At 33.0% G+C, this 20,011-nt stretch overlaps 1 protein-coding gene and 2 pseudogenes across 1 annotated transcript; 2 read left to right on the top strand and 1 right to left on the bottom strand.

The window, feature by feature from the left end:
- Nucleotides 1-271: 271 nt before the first annotated feature.
- LOC114726138 (beta-amyrin synthase-like) lies at nucleotides 272-2,345 on the top strand (annotated as a pseudogene).
- Nucleotides 2,346-9,058: 6,713 nt separating this feature from the next.
- Nucleotides 9,059-15,087, bottom strand: LOC114726130 (beta-amyrin synthase-like). Its single transcript, XM_028912697.1, has 16 exons — nucleotides 14,884-15,087; nucleotides 14,596-14,781; nucleotides 13,475-13,564; nucleotides 13,169-13,366; nucleotides 12,929-13,013; nucleotides 11,783-11,949; nucleotides 11,497-11,688; nucleotides 11,273-11,386; nucleotides 10,993-11,112; nucleotides 10,741-10,863; nucleotides 10,541-10,639; nucleotides 10,400-10,456; nucleotides 9,929-10,297; nucleotides 9,734-9,814; nucleotides 9,287-9,370; nucleotides 9,059-9,184 (listed from the first exon to the last, which is right to left on the bottom strand). Exons 1-16 carry the CDS (start codon nucleotides 15,082-15,084, stop codon nucleotides 9,059-9,061), a joined length of 2,292 nt encoding a protein of 763 aa, XP_028768530.1. The 5' UTR covers nucleotides 15,085-15,087.
- Nucleotides 15,088-16,741: 1,654 nt separating this feature from the next.
- LOC114726120 (origin of replication complex subunit 2-like) lies at nucleotides 16,742-19,736 on the top strand (annotated as a pseudogene).
- The last annotated feature ends 275 nt before the right edge of the window (nucleotides 19,737-20,011 follow it).

The following is a 20,011-nucleotide window of genomic DNA, read 5'->3' as shown; positions in this document are numbered from 1 at the left end:
AAATGATTAGACCCTAGCGATTCGAAAAATTGTAACTTATAAAAAGACTGGAAGTACGTTTTAATCATTTTTATAAGATACAAATTACAAATAATCACATTACTACAAAAACAGATTGGTGTGGCGCTATAACTTGAATCTCATTATAAATAACTAAGGGCACGTGTTTACATGTGTGGATGCATGCTATATATATATATATATATATATATCATCCATATCACTATATATATATTGCAATCTACTGTTATAGGCGTGCGACCTGTGGAAGATGTGGAGGCTGAAGATAGCAGAAGGAGGGAATGACCCTTACATATTCAGTACATGTAACTTTGTGGGGAGGCAGACATGGGAGTTTCATTCTGAAGATGGAAGCCAGGAAGAGAGAGATGAAGTTGAAGCTGCTTGTCGCAACTTCTTCTCTAATCGCTTCCGTCTCAGAGCCTGTGCTGATCTCCTCTGGCGATTTCAGGTTCTCAATTTCTCTCATTCAGCAATTTTACTTATTACTGCCTCCAAATAATTTATTATTGTTATTAAAGCATTATTAATATTGCTTGATTATATTATGGGATGCAGTTTTTGAGAGAGAAGAATTTCAAACAAAGAATAGCAGGTGTGAGGGTAAAGGATGAAGAGGAAATAACACCTGACAAAGTTAAAAAGACGGTGAAAAGGGCAGCTCATTATTTGTGTGCATTGCAATCTAGTGATGGCCATTGGCCTGCTCAAACTGCCGGACCCCTTTTCTATATTCAACCTTTGGTAAAACAAAGACAAAATTCTACTATTTCAATTCTTTATCATTCAAATACAAATTTCACAAAAACCATACAAAATCGATATATGGTGAACAATTTTGTAGGTATTTGTTATGTATATTGCAAGGCAGCTTGATACTGTCTTTCCTAGAGAGTATAAGAAAGAGATCCTGCGTTTTTTATACATTCATCAGGTGAGGAATCAGAGATCGATCTCTATCTCCTTCATATTTACTTGTAATTGCATTGTCAAAATATGAAGTAATGAAGTAATAATGTCATATATGGATGGGATTTGATTGATGACGAACGAGGATAGAGGGTGGGGACTACAAATAGAAAGCCATAGCTGCATGTTCTGTACAGCACTACGCTACGTATGTATTCGTATTTTGGGGGAAGGGCCTCATGGAGGAGAAGACAATGCTTGTGTCAGAGCTCGCAAATGGATTCTTGATCGTGGTGGTGTCACTTGCATACCGTCCTGGGGAAAGATTTGGCTCTGTGTATGTTTCCTTTTTCCTTTCTGGTTGACTTATTAATTACTACCTCCGAATTTTAATGCAAGAGCCATTTAATTTTTATTTTGGTTCTAAATATAAAACCCCATCCATTTTGTCTCTTATATTTGTCTATTTTTTTTAAGATAGTCTTTGTAATAATGGTAGTTCTAACCAATATATTTGATTAGTAAAGATATTTTAAAAAGATAACATATATTTATTACGAATAACTAACTTAACTAATTTTCTTAATCTACTCAAATTAATCAACTAGCTCTTATATTAAGGACTGAAAGCAGTGCTTAATTAGCTTCTGCATTTGCAATTAGTATTGGAATTGAACCCAACTCGATTTTGTTACTATGTGTAGATTATTGGTGTATATGAATGGTCTGGAACCAACCCAATACCACATGAGTTTTGGTTGTCGCCTTCTTATGTTCATGGTAAGTCACTTGATTAAGATTGTGGGAAAATTAATCTACATGTTCGGATGTTCCTATAGTTTCATTTGATTTTTAATAAGATCTCTATTTTTTTATCAAATCCTTATAGTTTTAATTAATTATTATAATAAGGCTTTTGTCAGGTTCTTATAGTTTCAATTGTTTTTTTAACCAAATCATTATATTTTTTACCAGTCATGTGAAAACTATAGGAACTTAATTGATTGAAAAATAGATGAAACAATAAGGATAATATGTTGAAAAGAAAACAAATTACAAGGACTTGATCGAAAATCAGATAAAACCATAGGGACCTCTAAATTATCTTTTTAATTAAATTAAATTAAACCATATGGTAGTATGTACTCTATATGCTTTTGGCTCTACCTTATCTAGTCTCTATATACGGCACATTATTTGAGCTCCTCTCTCTCTCTCTGAACATTTGTTTATTTTCTTGTATCTCTCAATGAATCAATGTAGATAAATTGTGGTTCTTTATCCAAACAATCGGCATGCCAATATCATACTTATATGGAAAAAGGTTTGTGGGTCCAATCACATCACTTATTCTTGAATTGAGAAAAGAACTTCATCTTGAACCTTACCATCAAATTAAGGGTGTGTTTGAATGAAACCAAACCGTGATTTGGAAAAATGATTCTGAAGAATAGATTCTGGAAAGAATAGATTTTATGAAAAAGTGATTTTGAGAAGTGAGAGTGTTTGGATAGTTGTTATCAAAAGCACTTTTTATATATACAAATTACTAAAAAAAAAGAAATAAGTTAATATAATAATTACAGAAAAAATAGATTTTATGATATATTTTAATTTAGAGGAATAAATTGCTAATAATATATTTTTTATTAACATAATTAATAATACATAAGATAATATAATTAATAAATAATTAATATGTATATATATTTATAAAATATAAGATTAAATATGTTTATAAAAAAAATAACAAGATACATATCCTATAGGCTCTCACACTCTCCCTTTTTTCTCCAAAAGCAAAAAATTTTTGCTTTTTCCAAAACCATGGTTTTGGTTTTTGAGGGGGGTGTTTGGATAGCATTTTGTGCAAACCATGGTTTGGGCTTCCAAACCATGGTTTGCAAGTGCATCCAAACAGTGCCTTATTTTAAAATTTTTTTTTGGGGACCTAATTGTAATTCTCCCATAATATTTCTTCTAACTCTTAGCATTAATGTGTAGCTAAGTTAGGTACCCCGTATATTTGTCTGATCTTATTTTTAAGTCACTTCTAATATATTTCACACAGATTAACAAAAATCTTAAACTTCATTAACTCCTATTTCAAATTCAACGATTTTTCAACTTTATTCCCATTTAATATCCATTATACCTTATATAAACAAAGTTAACACAATAATAAATAAAGGTCCATATAAAAAACTTCTCTCAAAACTCTATAAATAGGACCAAAAAAAGCCTTTTTTCTCTTTGCCCTATAGATAAGACTAGAAGAGTACTCAATCTGGTCCACAATATAAATCTTTTCTAAAAGAACGGCTTAGTCTAAAATACTCATTTGTTCCTATTTATAGGACAAATATAGAAGGAATTTTTCAATTTTATTTATAAGTTACATCATTAAATTTGTTATATAGACATATAATTTTATCCTTTTTTTCTGGTGATAATATAATTTTACCATTTGCTAAGTATTGTGTTAGCTTTTTTCTCATAGGATATAATGTATATTAAATAGAGATAATGACAAAAAGTTGTTAAATTTTAAGTTAGAGGTAACTAAGTTTAAGATTACATTTTTCTTACTTTATGTAAAATATATCGAACGTGATTTATAAATTAGACTCCATTCATTTCTACTACAGTACAATTATTAAAATCATGTAAGTTAAGAGCTTATCAATAATTCAATATATTGGCATCCAATATTGCATCTTCGCATTAAATGTCAAAAAAGTTTGAGGGAATGGAGAGGAACTGCTCAAAATGCTTTATAAAGAGGGAAAGTTACGTTTTGTTAATCAAATAATATATCTTATTAAAAATATTGGATTATCTATTTATCAAGTATTATATATGCAATGATAGATCCGAAATGAAAATGCTGAGAGGAAAATTTATTTTTAAAAAGTAAGATGTTTAATATACATTATTTGAATTTTTTACCATCAATATCTATCGTTACTTTTTGTAAATAGCTTTATGATATAAAAGAGAGTTGAACTATAAATAAATAATCTATGGTGATATAAAAATGTAAATTTTCAAAAAGTGTGCAAAAGTTCAAATGTATAGCATCCTGTGTTTTGTCTTTAAAAAAATAGCATCCTCTGTTTATGTTGGAGTAAATGAATGAAAATGATGGTTGTGTACATACCCATACTCCTTTGCTTATTATGAATCACTTGCGGAGGAAATCTTTTTGTCTCAAATTGTAAGTATTTAATCATCATCTTTTAATTTATCCTTATTTAATTCTCATTAAAAAGGGAGAAAGAAAAGAAATATGTGAAGAGAATGATTTGTAAATATAGAGAGAGATCTTTAATAAAAATGAATTTGAAAAATTTTATCAATTTAATACAGTCCTTAATGCATAAGAATGTGTTATAAGTAACTTATAATAAGAATATGAGTGGTGGCTTCTACGCATTTATATCCTGATAAATAATAATCTTTTCATTTTAAATAACAAAAAATTTATTACACTCAAATAATTTTTATTAGTGTTTTAATTTTATAAAAACGTATTTAATGCTTAGATATTTTTAAGTAGGATATCATAAAAAGAACGAAACCAATTTAAATTTTCAGATCTTATAAAAAAAAACGTGAGAGAGTATTAAATATGTCAAGTTTTTGATGCAGTCATAATAAAAGAAAGAGCAGAAAAGGAAAATGGAGAGATTCCTCCTCCATACATGATACATATCATCTACTCATATCACATGGCCTCTTTAAAATTGTGCAGATCCCCAACTACCACCACCCCAAAGACAGCTATATTTGCCCTACTCCTAACCTTATTTAATTCTCAAACTTGGATGTTGCATCTATTCAGACACACAGATCATTTATATAGATTTCAAATGAAAGTATTGAGAGGCAAAAAAAAAGGAAAAAAAATGTTGACATATTCATATATATGTGCGCTCGCGCCAATATATTATTTGTGATACCTATTTTTGCTACACCCTTTTATCGTTATTATAGGAGCCAGACAAAATTTTTAATCCCTTTATAAGACCCTTCAATAGTTTCAGTAAGTATGAAATTTTTTTTATATATGCTCATATTTAATGAGAGTAGTGAAAGAATAAAGATTAATATATGGTGTTGAAATTTAATATAATTAATAAGGATAATATTAAAAATTACTTAAATTTTATGACAAAGTTAATACTTTTAAATAGTGTTATTGGAACGTGTGAGTTAGTCAGTCACTTCTTATAATAACAACAAACAACAAGCCTTATCCCACTAGGTGGGGTCGGCTACATGAATCACACGACGCCATCGTGCTCTGTCAACAACCCAATCCTTAGATATGTTGTTGATTAGGAGGTCTCGTTCAATGACCTCATTCAGCGTTCTTCTCGGTCTTCCCCTGCCTCTTTTTATGGGACTCCATCTTGTTTGATCCACCCTCCTCACCGGGGCCTCCAAAGGCCTTCTCTGCACATGTCCAAACCATCTTAAGCGATTTTCAACCATTTTCTCTTGGATAGGTGCCACACCGACTCTTGTCCTGATCTTTTCATTTCGAATCCTATCTTTTCTTGTATGACCACACATCCATCTCAACATCCTCATTTCTGCTACTTCGACTTTGTGCTCTTGTTTTCCCTTTAATGCCCAACATTCACTACCATACATCATAGCTGGTCTTATAGCAGTCCGATAAAATTTTCCTTTAAGTTTCTCAGGTACCTTCTTATCGCAAATAACTCCAGTAGCTTTCCTCCACTTTAACCAGCCAGCTTGTATTCTATGAGAAATGTCTCCATCAATTTCCCCATCCTCCTGTATAATGGATCCTAGGTATTTAAACTTTGATACTTGAGGAATAATTTGCTCTCCCATCCTCACCTCCAAATCCCTATTACCTTGCCTCCCTCCAAAATCACAATGCATATATTCTGTTTTGTTCCTACTCAAACGGAAACCTTTCGACTCCAAAGTCCTTCTCCATAACTCCAAACTAGTGTTAATTTCTTCTTTTGATTCCGCCATAAGAACTATATCATCCGCGAAAAGCATGGACTTAGGGATTCTTTCTTGAACAGGTTTAGTTAGAACATCCAGAACAATGTTGAACAAGTACGGACTCAAAGAGGATCCCTGACGTAGGCCAATCTTAATAGGGAAGTCCTTTGTCTCCCCCCCAGGCGTCCTTACACTAGTAGTTACCGCCTTATACATATCTTGTATGACTTTGATATACGCAACCCGTACACCTTTCTTTTCCAAAGCCTTCCACAATACTTCTCTTGGCACACGATCATAAGCCTTTTCCAGGTCAATAAAAACCATATGTAAATCTCTTCTTTTACTTCTATATCTCTCCATTAACCCCCTTAGTAAATAGATTGCTTCCGATGTGGATCTCCTTGGCATAAATCCAAATTGGTTTTCCGAAATAGAAGTCTCCAACCTCAATCTATATTCCATCACTTTTTCCCACAACTTCATTGTATGACTCATAAGTTTTATCCCCCTGTAGCTTACACAGTTTTGAATGTCTCCTTTATTCTTGTAAATAGGAACTAAAATGCTTTTCCTCCACTCATCCGGCATATTTTTAGAGCGTAGAATTTCATTAAAAAGCTTGGTTAGCCACGCCTCCCCCTCATCGCCCAAACATTTCCAAACTTCAATAGGGATACCATCAGGCCCAACGGCTTTTCCATTGTCCATTTTCTTGAGAGCCGCCTTAACCTCTCCGATACGTATCCTGCGGTAGAAAGCCAAATTCCGATCATCTTTGTTAATAAGCAAGTCCTGCAAGTCCTGAGTCGCATAATTGCTTCCCTCATTAAACAACTTGTAAAAGTAAGCCTCCCATCTGTCCTTAATATCACCATCAGTAACTAACACTTTACCATCTTCATCCTTTATACACTTTACTTGGTCCAGATCTCTCTTTTTCCTCTCCCTTTGCTTCGTGATCTTGTAAATATTTCTTTCTCCCGTCTTTGTTCCTAACTCCTGATAAAACCCTTCATAAGCTTTAGTACGTGCTTCGCTCACTGCTCTCTTTGTCTCTTTTTTAGCCAACTCATACTTTTCCTGGTTCTCTACACTATTGCACAAGTGTATGGCCTTAAAACAATCTTTTTTCTGTTTAACTTTCTCTTGCACACTCTTATTCCACCACCAAGTCTCCTTATCTCTTTGACCAGGACCTTTGGATTCTCCCAAAATTGCTTTAGCTACCAAACGAACCCTTGAAGCTATCTCTTCCCACATCATGTTTGCATTTCCCTGCAACTCGCAATTCCCTTCCTTCAAAAGAGTCCTTTTGAATAACTCCTGCTTCTCTCCTTTTAACTGCCACCACTTAATCCTGGGTTTTGCCACTTGATGGTACTTTTGCCTGGTACTCTTAAAACATACATCAAGGATAAGTACTCTATGTTGGATACTCACCCCGTCTCCTGGAATCACTTTGCAATTAGTACACAATCTTCTGTCCGGATTCTTAACCAAAAAGAAATCAATCTGTGATTTTGAGACACCACTTTTGTACGTGATTAAATGCTCCTCTCACTTCTTAAAACAAGTGTTGACAATCTTAAGATCGTATGCAAGAGAAAAATCGAGAATAGATTGTCCTCCACTATTAAGCTCCCCAAAACCAAAACCACCATGGGCCCTACTGAATTGTCCTGCTTCTTTACCAACATGTCCATTAAGGTCCCCACCGATAAAATTTTTTTCTTCGAGTGGTATGCTTTGAACCAAGCCCTCCATATCTTCCCAAAACTTATCTTTAAGGTGTGTCTCTGCCCCAACCTGAGGTGCATAGGCACTAATGATATTGATAGTATCCTTTCCAACAATTACTCTTAACGATATTATTCTGTCCTCAAACCTTTTAACCTCTACCACGTTTTTTTTTCCATGTCCCATCAGCGATGATACCAACCCCATTCCTTGTGCTCACCTTTCCTGTGTACCAAAGTTTATACTCTCCAAGTTCCTTGGCAGCTTCTCCAGTCCATTTGGTTTCTTGGAGGCATAAGATATTAATCCTTCTGTCCCTCATAACTCCTGCTACTTCGATAGATTTCTCATTTAACGTCCCAATATTCCAAGTGCCAAATCTAATCTCAGTCTCATGAACTAACTTCTTTAGTCGCCTCCGTCCAAGAGAGTGCGGTAGCCCTTGCTCATTTAACACTACATCCGGGCGACGATGCAGCGGCTCTAGCTCATTTCTCACTGTACTCGAGCCATACAGCGCGTCACATCTGGGCAACGACCTAGCATTAACATAATTACTTCGTTGATCCATGTTCATGAGATTCGACGGGTTTTTACGTTGGCTGTCGAGGGCCTAACACAACCCTCCTCCTTTATCCGGGCTTGGGACCGGCTATACAACATAGGCGGAGTTACTTCTTATAATAAGGATGAAATAAATTATTATTATCCTGGCTTTTTAACATCTTTTTATAATACAATCTTATTACAATATTCTCTGTAGTTTTATTTCCAAGCCATTTTTAACATTTTTTTACTGAAATCAAGTAAAATTTTAAAACTTATTAACTCTATTTAAATATTAATAAGTTTTTTCACTTTACTCCTATTAAATCTATCTTTTAATCCTATTAGAAAACTTGGTTGTCGGGCTCGTCTTCATCATCATCATCATTAAATCTCTCCTGTGATTTATAGTCCATCGTCTCCTCTAATGGTGATATATATGGTTTCGATATATTTATCAGCTTGATTATACTACCTTCTATTCTAATTATAAGACTTTATTTGTAGTCTATAAACAAGATCTTATAATTAAGACCGGAGATAGTAAATTATTTTCTCAAGGTCAAAAAAAATTATAGATTGTTTTCTATCTTGAATAATAAAAAATACATATGTCCACATAATTTTCAGTCTTTAAAACCATTCATAAATTTATTTCACAATAGTGTTCTCTCAAATATTTAATATTATAAGATAAATGATATGTTGTAAATATATCACGACTTAATATAAACATTATTATGCATTTCTATATTGACATATACTCATTGACTACAATATGGCTTTATATAAAAGCATTTACGCACATTCAAGGCAGCACGAATTTGCGTTGCAATATGAAGCAGCAGCAACTTTAATAAACAGTTGAAGATAATGATGGAAGTCGCTTGTGATATTCCGAAAGAGCCCACATCGGAAATACATTTCTATGCATTGGATAGTGCAACATGCAATGTTTTAAGGATGCTCCCGTCAATTCCTAAACAAAAGTCCACAACCACTAATTAATTAATTAATTAATATAACAATTAATATTCTTAAATTTTATGACTTATCGTTAATAAAAAGTGGGAAAACTCACTTGTTGTGGCCAATCCCCGTCTTCTAATTGAGAATTGATGAGAAATTTTGCTCCACCATGAAGAGGAGTCAGGTCTCTCTCTGCCTATCCAACAAAAATAAATAACTTAGACATTAAGTTTGATTAGAACATATCTTCCATACTAAGATATGATTTTAACTTAATGGCTTCCTTCAGTTCTATTTATTAGATACACTTAAAGGATAATAAACATTTTTCATTTTTTCCTTCATTAATTAAGTTTTATATCACTTATCCTCTTTTTCTAACTCATTCTCTCTCTCTCTCTCACCCACTTCCTCTCCATAAATAAAAATATTTTTCAAAATAAAATATATTTTACATATTTATTGTATTTAATCAACTTTGTAATCCACCTAATTTGATTATTTGTACACTTGAGGGAGTCTCTTTAAGATGAAAGGCAGCTAAGTGTGTTTTACTTACTTGGCCAGCATGAATTAGAGCCATCATAGCCCAAGCTGTTTGTACAACATGTGATCGGTTTCCTTCAAGTGGAACAAATTTCTGCAACATATTATTAATCACAAACCATTTGAGTTAGAGAAAATAAATAATCAAACATATATAAAATAACAAAATGGTATATTGAATGAATTCAAATAAGTGATAAAATTGAACCTTTTCAGCACATGAAAGATAGCTCTCTCCCCACCCACCATCCTTATTTTGCACTGTACAAAGAAAATTCACAGCCCTACGAATGGTTTTAGACTTGTCATAGGTTTTGCCAGCTGCAGAAAGTCCAGCAAGTGCAAACATAGTTCCATAGATGAAGCAGATTCCCCAATTTCCATACCATGAACCATCTTTTGTTTGCATCTCTTTAATGTATCTTACAGCATTTGTAATAAAATCCTCAATCTCTTTCTTTCTATGCGTTGAATACATCTCTTTAAACAAAACTAAAGCCTGTACTGCTGACCCTGTGCATTCAACAGCTTCATGTTCAACTACTATGTCTTCCAGAAATTCTATGGGGTTTAAAACCTGATCGATCGTATCCAAACGAGAAGATTTATTATAATATGCATTATTGACTAAATTCAAAGTGTGGATATATTGGGTCATCATTTGGTATATAAGACTTACTTCTAACCACTCGCGTGCTTTGATTGGTTCCCAAGCTGCTAAACCGCCTCTTTTACTCTAAAAACAAATCACAATCAAGTTATTTTGAAATTACTGAATAGCCATTAATTATATTGATTCAAATTCAAAAAGTTCACTCACTTGAAGTGATAATATGATATTGACAGAATCGTATAATCTCTCAGGTTCTACATGTTTACCCACAGTCTCTGATGGTAGCTTTGATAGAAGAAGACAGCACTAGTAAAAACAGTAACACATAATCATATGGTAACAACTTCTAGCTAGAACATTGAAGTTGAACATTAATAAGGATGAGGCATATAACCAGCAGAACTCACCTTCAAACCTTCTGCTGTGCAATCTGAAACCTGCACTCCTTGGTCTCTATCAGAGAAGGCCCATGCTCCTTTAGAAATGTGACGATACATGCTCTTGAAATCACTAGAAGGGTTGTCTTTAACCTAATCAGATTGTTATTTGTCATTAAAAGAAAAAGTATGGTTCACTAGTGTATGCACATAGATTTCATCTCTCTCTAGCTAGATGACTAGTGAATCAACAATTAATAGGATTCTTAGAATGAAACAAACTTGAGATTCCTTAATGAAATAATGTCCTCTTGCTAGTGTTGGAGCAATATCCTCAATCAGATTAGTGGCAAGCAAAGCTTGAATGGCAAAACCAGCATCCCATGTTTGGCTTCCAAAACTCTACATGAAAATATCAAACCTCCAACTCTTATTTTGATGTTTTACTTAAAGAAATCAAATGTCGTTATACTCAATAAAAAAAACAAATCTTTAATAATTATATGTGAAATTAACTTTGAATGCTATATATATATATATATATATATATAAATGTTAAAACCTGCATAGTCATTCCATCTTCTGAAACCCATAAATAATCAGGAACCCTGGCAAGATGCTTCTTGAAGGCATCTCCATTTGGATCTTCAACCCAACAAGCAATCATACTTAATGACTGTGACAAGAGCATAGAGAAAAGTATTCCCTAAAAAATTAGAATTCTACTCATAAATTAATTCATCTCGACTCATTTGATGGTTTATTTATTAAATATAGAAATGGAACCTTCCCCACACATGCAGAAGCTATATATCGAGTATTCTCATCTTCATAGTGTACATGTTTCATTGTTACTTGAAGGGCTTTTTCTCTAATCCACTTGTTGAAAGGCCAACGCATTAGAAGTGGTTCAGTTAGTATATATAATGTATCCCACATGAGATCTTGGATCAAGGGATGGGGACAGTGAAGATCCTCCTGTACTTGACATGAAAAAAACAAGATATATTTATTAGTAAATAACAATGAAAATCAAACTAATTAGGCAATATTGGAGAAGACAATAGGTAACCTTGGCACAAAGGTGGCGAGCTTTGTTCCAATTAATTTGGTCGTAAGGTTGAACATGAAGTTCTTGTCTCAGCATAAGAACAAGTGGAGTGATTGGAGCCACAAACCTTTTTCCATATAAGTAAGACATGGGCATGTAGACTGATCGGCAAAAGTACCACATTTTTGCTGCATTCATTTTTTGAGGTAGAATATTTAAAAAAAATCACTGGAGTGTAACTCAAATACGACACCGAGATCAGATTTATAGTTCTATATACACACACACACTACCTTCGGTACTTAAATATAAGACCTTGTTTGGCTTTTATTTTGGTCCTAAATATAAGATCCCAATTCATTTTGTCTCTCATATTTATCTATTTTTTCAAGGTAGTCTTTCTAATAATAGTAGTTCTAACCAACACACTTGATTAGCAAGGATATTTTAAGAAATACAGTACCTATTTATTACAAATAATTGACTTAACTTATTTTCTTAATCTACTCAAATTAGTCAATTAGCTTTTATATTTAGGACCGGAGGTAGTATATGGTTTGATATTAGTACTTCCTATCTAATCGTATTTATAAGGCTTTACTTATTGATTTTCAATACAAGACCTTTACAACATTTAATTAAAACATTTATGACTCGTTTTTAGAAAACACTCTTGTTTCTTTCACTCTTAAATAATGGCTTTTCCATCACCTCTTTCCCCTCACAAATGAACCATATCAATCAAAAGGTAATTTTGGAATGCTATAAAAAAAAGTTTTTATATTTAACTAATTTTCTTAATCTTCTGAGCCTAGATGACAAGGCTTACATATTAGGTTTTAAAATATTATAAAACTTCCGCATGCACAACCTAATTTTTTTTTTTTGAAACCTGATTTTTGCAACAACAGCATCCTAAACCATATATGCATAAACTATTAACTAATAACTTCTAATAATAATATAATTTGAATTAGATAATAGTAATTTTAAATATTTATATATGTTTGTATATATATTTATAAATAAGTCAACCTACAAGGCTCATAGGCCAAGATTTGGTGAAAATAAGTCAGGCCTATTTGTTTAAATAGGCCTCACCGTAGGTTATAAGCCCTTGGTAGACCGCCTATTTCCATTTTTAATTAAAAGAAGTAATTGGTTTACCTGGATGCATGGGAAGAAATGAGGGCAAGAGCCAAAATTCAGGAGGCATTGGGTTGCTTCCGTTCCATTCATATACACCAAGTATCTACATATAGAGTAATTAACACATATATTGTTAATTAATTAGCAGATAATGATTGATATATCAAAATTGAGAAGGATTAAACTCCTATATAATGTTAATTAAATAAGTTTCGGCTAGAAACTAATTAAAATACTTAATTAATACAAGAAACATACAGAAAGCCAAGTCTTTCCCCAAGAGGGTATGTAGGTGACCCCACCATGATCAAGAATCCATTTTCGAGCTCTAACACAAGCATTGCCTTCTCCTCCATCAGGCCCTCCTCCCAGAATGCGAATGCATATGTAGCTTAGTGCTGTGCTAAACATGCAACTACGGCTCTCTATATGTAGCCCCCACCCTCCATCTTCATTCTGCAATTCCATATATATATATATATATATATGTATATGTATAACATTATTTCAGGCCAAACTTTGAACGTTATGTGTTAATAAAATGATGTAGTTTTGAAACTTCACCTGGTGATTGTATAAGAAACGTAGGATCTCCTTCCTGTACTCTTCAAGAAACACAGTATCAAGATGCCCTGTAATGTACATAACAAATACCTGCACCATTCATCACTTTCATCTTTAAATGCCTATTGTTTATAATGTGTATATATGAAAGAAATACTCTCTCTAGTCCTTCCTTACAAGAGCTTGTTGGTAGAGGTGGTAAAACGGGTTGGCCTGCTAGTTATGGGCCAACACACTGTGGGCTCAAGACCATATGGGCCGGTCCTACAAGGACCGCCTCTTGGCGGGCTCACATTTTGCCAACCTGCCCCCTTCGGGGGAGTTGGCGGGTTGGAGGGTTAGCCCGCCAACCTCCATCTTTTTTTTTTAATTTTTTTTACATATATATTTAAAATTGTTTAAATTAAATTTTAAATTTTTATAAACCAAATTCTTCTTATTTTTATATTTGCATATAATTATATAATTAAAATAATCTCAAAAGTTGAAATATAAACATATAATTCATTGTTAATAATTACTTTATTAATATAAAAATAGTAAAACAATAAAGAAAATGAGAAATCAAATTTAGAACCAAAGTCTCTAACAAAATACAAAATTATATGTAAATTAATAAAGATGATAAAACTTTTTCTTATTAAAATTAAAAAATTGTAAAAAAATTTTAAAAAAATAAAAAATGGGCTGGCTGGCTAACCAGCGGGTTGGCGAGCTAACCCGTGGCGGGTTGCGGGTTGGCGAGTGCGGGTTGAAAATGATTGTATCAAAATAATCCCTATTTTTTTCAACCCAACCCATCACCTTACAGTGGGTTTTCGGGTTGAACCCACCATATTACTAGCTCTACCGGTTGGGACATTGGATTTGGTTCTAAATATGAAATTTTAATTCATTATTTTTTTTTGTATTTATTATTTTTCTTCAAACTAATAAATTTACTTGACTTAGAAATTAATATATGATATGATATGATGTTATACACAGGCATAATTTAGGGCAATCATGCCACATTTGTTAATTAACTAACTTATTTGACTTCATTAATCTACTTAAATTACTAGTTAAGTAGCTCTTACATTGATATCCAAATAATGTATAACATTGGACAAAAGACTGACCAAAGGTTGAATATAGAAAAGGGGTCCGGCAATTTGGGCAGGCCAATGGCCATCGCTAGCTTGCAAAGCACACAAATAATTTGCTGCCCTTTTCACCGTCTTCTGAACTTTTTCAGATGTTATCTCCTCTTCATCCTTTATCTTCACACCTCCTATTCTTTGTTTGAACTTCTTCTCTCTCAAAAACTGCATCACATGATAATCGAGCAATATTAATAATGCTTTAATAATAATAACAATTAATATGGGGGCAATAAGTAAAATTGATGAGTGAGAGAAACTGAGAGCCTGAAATCGCCAAAGGAGATCAGCACAAGCTCTGAGACGGAAACGATTAGAGAAGAAGTTGCGGCGAGCAGCTTCAACTTCATCTCTCTCTTCCTGGCTCTCATCTTCAGAATGAAACTCCCATGTCTGCCTCCCCACAAAGTTATTTGTACTGAATATGTACGGATCTTTCCCTCCTTCTGCCACCTTCAGCCTCCACATCTTCCACAGCTCGCGACGCCTATAACATGTATAGCAATATATGTATGTGTGTGTGTGCGTGGATTATATAGCATGCATCCTCACACGTAAACACGTACACTTAGTTATTAATAATAAGATTCAAGTTATGGCGCCACACCAACCTGTTGTTGTAATTGTAGCCAGTCACCCCATCTTCTGCAGCCATATATAGCTAGCAGGTGGCAGTAACAATATATATATAGAGAGAGAGAGAGAGATTAATTGCGTGGGAGAATGCATTTAAAGTTTCAGAAATATACGTGTTGCTTTCTTGAAACATCCTATTTATAGCACCATCACGCTCGAGATGGCACGGGATTCAAAGTACCACGCCCACCGATCACTACAGTATAATTACTGCCACTCCGGTTCTTATTTCTTATTGTAAGTTACTTGTAACTTATTCTCACATACTAAGAAAAGTATTAAATTAATTAAATTTTCTAAATCTATCATTCTTAAATTTTTTCCCTATCTGTATTTACAAATTATTCTCGCCTTTCTCCCCTCTTTCTCTCTTTTCAATGACAATTAAACAAGAGTAAAATTTGAAAATGATTATTAAATTTAATATTCTACAAGTAACTTGTATTTAGGTTAATAAAATTTCTGACAAGTAACCTATATTCAACTTAGATCACATATCTCTATGACCAATTATATGTTGTGGAGGTCAATAAACACACACTATACATGTACTCTTCCTATTTTTAATATAAGACATATTTTGTAATGCAATTCATCTTGATTAAGGGGGTGTTTGGAAAGCCTAATAAGCACTTTTCAGAAGTACTTTTCCGTAAATTAAGACAAACTCTTCCACATATTTATCTCGTACACCGTAAAAGTACTTTTGAAACCATGATTTTGATTTTACCCAAACACCTTCTAAGTTGTTTCATGCTACACTTGACGATTGAGTTCCTTTCAAGACATTTTATAGTGAGTCTTTTTAAGTATAAACTATATATGTGTTCGTTTGTACTGTATACAGTGCCTGAAAGAGAAAGAAATGTATAAATATTTTCCATTTTAAATAACAATAAAAAAATATAACCACAAAATTTTTGTGTCTTTAAAATCATACATAACTTTAGTTCAGAACAGTGTTCTCTCAAACATTTAATACTACAAGATAAATGATATATTGTGAATAGCACGACTTAATGTAAATATTACTCCCATCAGTTTTAAATACAAAACACATTTTGTACTGTAAATTATATTATAAAATAGGTCTTACATTTAATATCAGAAGAATATTATACATTTCTACGTTGATATACTACTTTCTGTCCTTATTTTGTAGCCCAGATTATATTACAAAGTGAATCTTATATTAAGGATTGATGATAATATTAAATAAAGGTAAAGTCAAAAAGTTATTAAATTTTAAGATTAGGGGGTGTTGGGTGGGCCTCAAAAATTATATCCGGGTGTTGAATATATTATAAATAAGATTAGAGTATTGAATGCTACTTAGAAATAATATCAAGGTGTTATATGTTACTTATTTAAGATTAGTAGCTAATAACATGATATATAAACCTAGATTAATTTTGCCATGTGAATTTAAATATATATAACCAAAATACTAACTTATTAATCTACGTAACTTATAAAAAGGATCAGGTATATGAATTTTGGCACTGACGAGGATAAGGCCAAAGATTGCCATAAGCCCATATTTATATCAATTCCAACTGCCACCGACTTGACAGTGATATTTCACCCAAATGTTAACATTAGTTAATTAATGCATAGCCACCTTAGGTAGCATCACTATTTATTTCTATATGCACTAGGATAGGATTTTGCATGTAGCGACTACAATATGGACTGCTGGTCCAAAAAAAAAAAAAAAAAAAGCGACTGCAATATGGACTAAACTGGAATCCTTTCGTGTCCGTATCACTTCCATCACATGGTGTCTTTTTAATCTTCTTTTTTCTTTCTTAATGGAAAGGTATGTACTATTTTCGTTCTTAATTAGAAACCCTCATTTATAAAGTTTCTTTTGTAAAGTTTCTTTGATAGATTAATATATATTACTTGTTGTCTTAATTATAAAATCTTATTTATAAACTACGAACAAGATCTTATAATTAAGATAAGAGCTAATATATATTAATCTATCAAAGAAACTTTACAAAAGGAGCCAAAAAAACACATCACAAGGCCTCTTTAGAATTATTGTGCACATTCCACTCTAAAGATACTAGCTAGATTTGCCCTCCATTAGTAAAAATTAGTCTTACGTGGATGCATGAAGTCCAAAATAAGCTGAATCATTTCTAGTGACTTTATATCCTTCCTTACTATAAAATAAAACTCAGCTGACTGATTTTAGAAGGCTAAGAAAGGTTAAAAAAATTACTTTAAAATATTTATTATAATTAAGTTATTTATTTAGCTTTTTTAATCTCTTCAAATTAATCAACCAAGTTTTATAGTAGAGATCAAAGGTAATAATATATTATGTTGGTAAGTTTTAGTTTTCCTTGATAATTTTGGATGCTATTTTTATTGGTATTTTCTTCCAACACCAACATCATATTGTCAAGTTCATGACAGGTATATATTGAGCCCAAGCATGAGAAGGAGATCGCTCCATTAATTGATAGTTATAAAAATATGTACTCTGAATGGGTTTTTGCCCTTAGGTGGTTCGCCCGCCTATTGCCAATATTTGATGCAAAAGTTAATGCATCTATTGTCTTTCTAGTTATACCACATTGTGTTTACCAGCAATTTTGTTGAAACCCCTTGAATTAACTCCACAGAATTAAACAACTGCTATGCCAGCACTTCACTAGCAATTATATAGCAATCTAGAAAACCCTATTTCTATATGGACAGCTGCGGCAACCCTCAACTGAAATAATCTTAAAACAGGGGCACAAAGCCTTGTGTTACCCAAAGCAAGGATTCTTAATGCTGGCGTCTTCTGTCAACGTCCATTGTTGCTGCTAAGCGGCAGCTTTTCCTACTTACGATTCTTAATCTAAGAGTTAGTTAACTAATTTGAATAGGTTAAGAAAGTTTGTTAAGTTAGTTATTTGTAATAAATAAGTATTATCTTTACTAGAATAACCTTACTAATCATGTGAATTACTTCCTCCATCCGATTTTATAAACAATAACTACCATCTCTTTCTTGTCCCTAAATATAAACAACATTTGCAAGTTGTTTTAACTTTTGTAGCAAATTTCCTATTTTGCCCTCATTAATTACTTATTTTAATACCTAATATATTTATTATCTTATTTCCTAAACCATCATCTCTCCATCACACATTCTCTTTATTCCATAATTCTCTTTATTATAATAATTTTCTTATTCTCTTTCTTATACTCTCTCTCCCCTATAAATAAGGGTATTTCAAAGAAAAAATTTCTAATTTCTACATATTTATTGTCTTTAACTAATTTTAACTAACATTTTGATCTAAATGATGAGTTTCAATGTTGCTTATAACGGAGGAAGTAGTTAAAACTACCATTTGTTGGAATCTTTATCTTTAATGTGTATAATTACTACAAGAACTACTTTAGAAAACATGGATAAATATAAGAGACAAAGATTTTGCTTCGACTGCGTTGACTGAACATTCTGTAATTGTCATCAGCGGTTATCTTCCAGTCATTAACTTAAAACAGGTACCTTTTTAGCATTGACATTTCAGAAGGCACACGTTTTAACAGAACCAGAATAAAGAATGCGAAGAGAAAAGTGAATGTTTATCTGCAAGAGGATATGATCACACTTTTAGAACTCTTCCTCCTCATGACGCATGACAATTGTTGATGTTTCTGAATATAGGTCGTGATAGCTTCAGCTGAAGTGTTATCAGATCAAGTGAAAACTAAACAGAAGGTTTTTAAAAGTGAGCAGCCATTCAGTTCCCAATCCATATGGAAGACCTTCTTGCATTTTTGGATGGAGCAGAAATAGAGAAGGAAGATTGTTTTGTTTGTGTTGTAATTCACAATATTGACGGACCTGGATTAAGAGACTCTGAAACCCAACAATATCCTGCTCGACCAGCTGCTTGTCCCCATATTCGTTTTGTTGCCTCAATTGACCATTTAAATGCTTCTCTTCGTAAGTATGTTTACCATTTCAATTGTGATCTTATAAAACAAATATTCACCTGTGTGTGTTAGAAGTCCTTTGTTTATATGTTATTATCTCTGGTAGTCTGGTTTAAAGTGGACTATAGGATTACGTGCTAACTTGTGACCCCCCAGAAAACCCAATATCAAAAATTTTTCCTGAGGCTAAGGTGCTGCTATATAATGGCATATGCTGCATGCACTAGTACGTTAATATCGTTCTCAGGAAAGTAATGATGCATATGTGGCAAAACGAAAGAATATTTCGTAGTATTTACGTCTACTGCCTGAGGATTTCCATCGTGGTTGTGTTTATAGTCTGGGACAGGAATATGGTTCACATAAAAGTTAACCGGCACTGGTATCACGTCCCCAACTTTGCACCATACAAGGTTGAAGGCATGCATTATCCTTTGATTCTCGCTCAGAGTGGTTCCAATCAATGTGTTAAAACAGCTACAATAGTATTGCAAAGTTTGACACCCCAGAAAGTGTTGCTGGAGATCAATCAATAGTGTTGATTTTGACTTACTAGAATGAAGCCAAATGGTAATAGTGAAAGAGGTTTCTTGTGCAGTCTTGATCTGCATTTTCATACTGGCGCCATTGGATTCTCACCCGTTCGTGCAGCTCATCACTTCTAGATTTGTAGAAGATCAAATTGGGCATAACAGCTAATACACGCGAAGAAAATGTCTAATGGGCTCATTTATGTTTCTCTCTTGTTCTCTTTGGGCTCGGGGCATGCGCTTGTGTACTTGGTCATACAGATATTCACAGCAGAACGGTT

Source organism: Neltuma alba, unplaced genomic scaffold (genome assembly GCF_004799145.2).
Source record: "Neltuma alba isolate B1F8T4 unplaced genomic scaffold, ASM479914v2 tig00002420_pilon, whole genome shotgun sequence".
In the NCBI taxonomy this organism is placed as follows: Eukaryota; Viridiplantae; Streptophyta; class Magnoliopsida; order Fabales; family Fabaceae; genus Neltuma; species Neltuma alba.
The sequence above is the reverse complement of the archived record's forward strand: the minus strand, read 5'-3'. Positions and strand labels throughout refer to the sequence as shown.

Excerpts from the sequence above, each read along its gene's own strand:
- LOC114726130 (XM_028912697.1), bottom strand. The coding sequence starts at position 15,084 with ATGTGGAGGCTGAAGGTGGCAGAAGGAGGGAAAGATCCGTACATATTC. Across the intron at positions 11,387-11,496 it reads CTTCTGCATGTGTGGGGAAG|TCATTAAGTATGATTGCTTG; the intron begins GTTCCATTTCTA and ends CTCTTGTCACAG. Across the intron at positions 11,113-11,272 it reads AAGATGGAATGACTATGCAG|AGTTTTGGAAGCCAAACATG; the intron begins GTTTTAACATTT and ends ATTTTCATGTAG.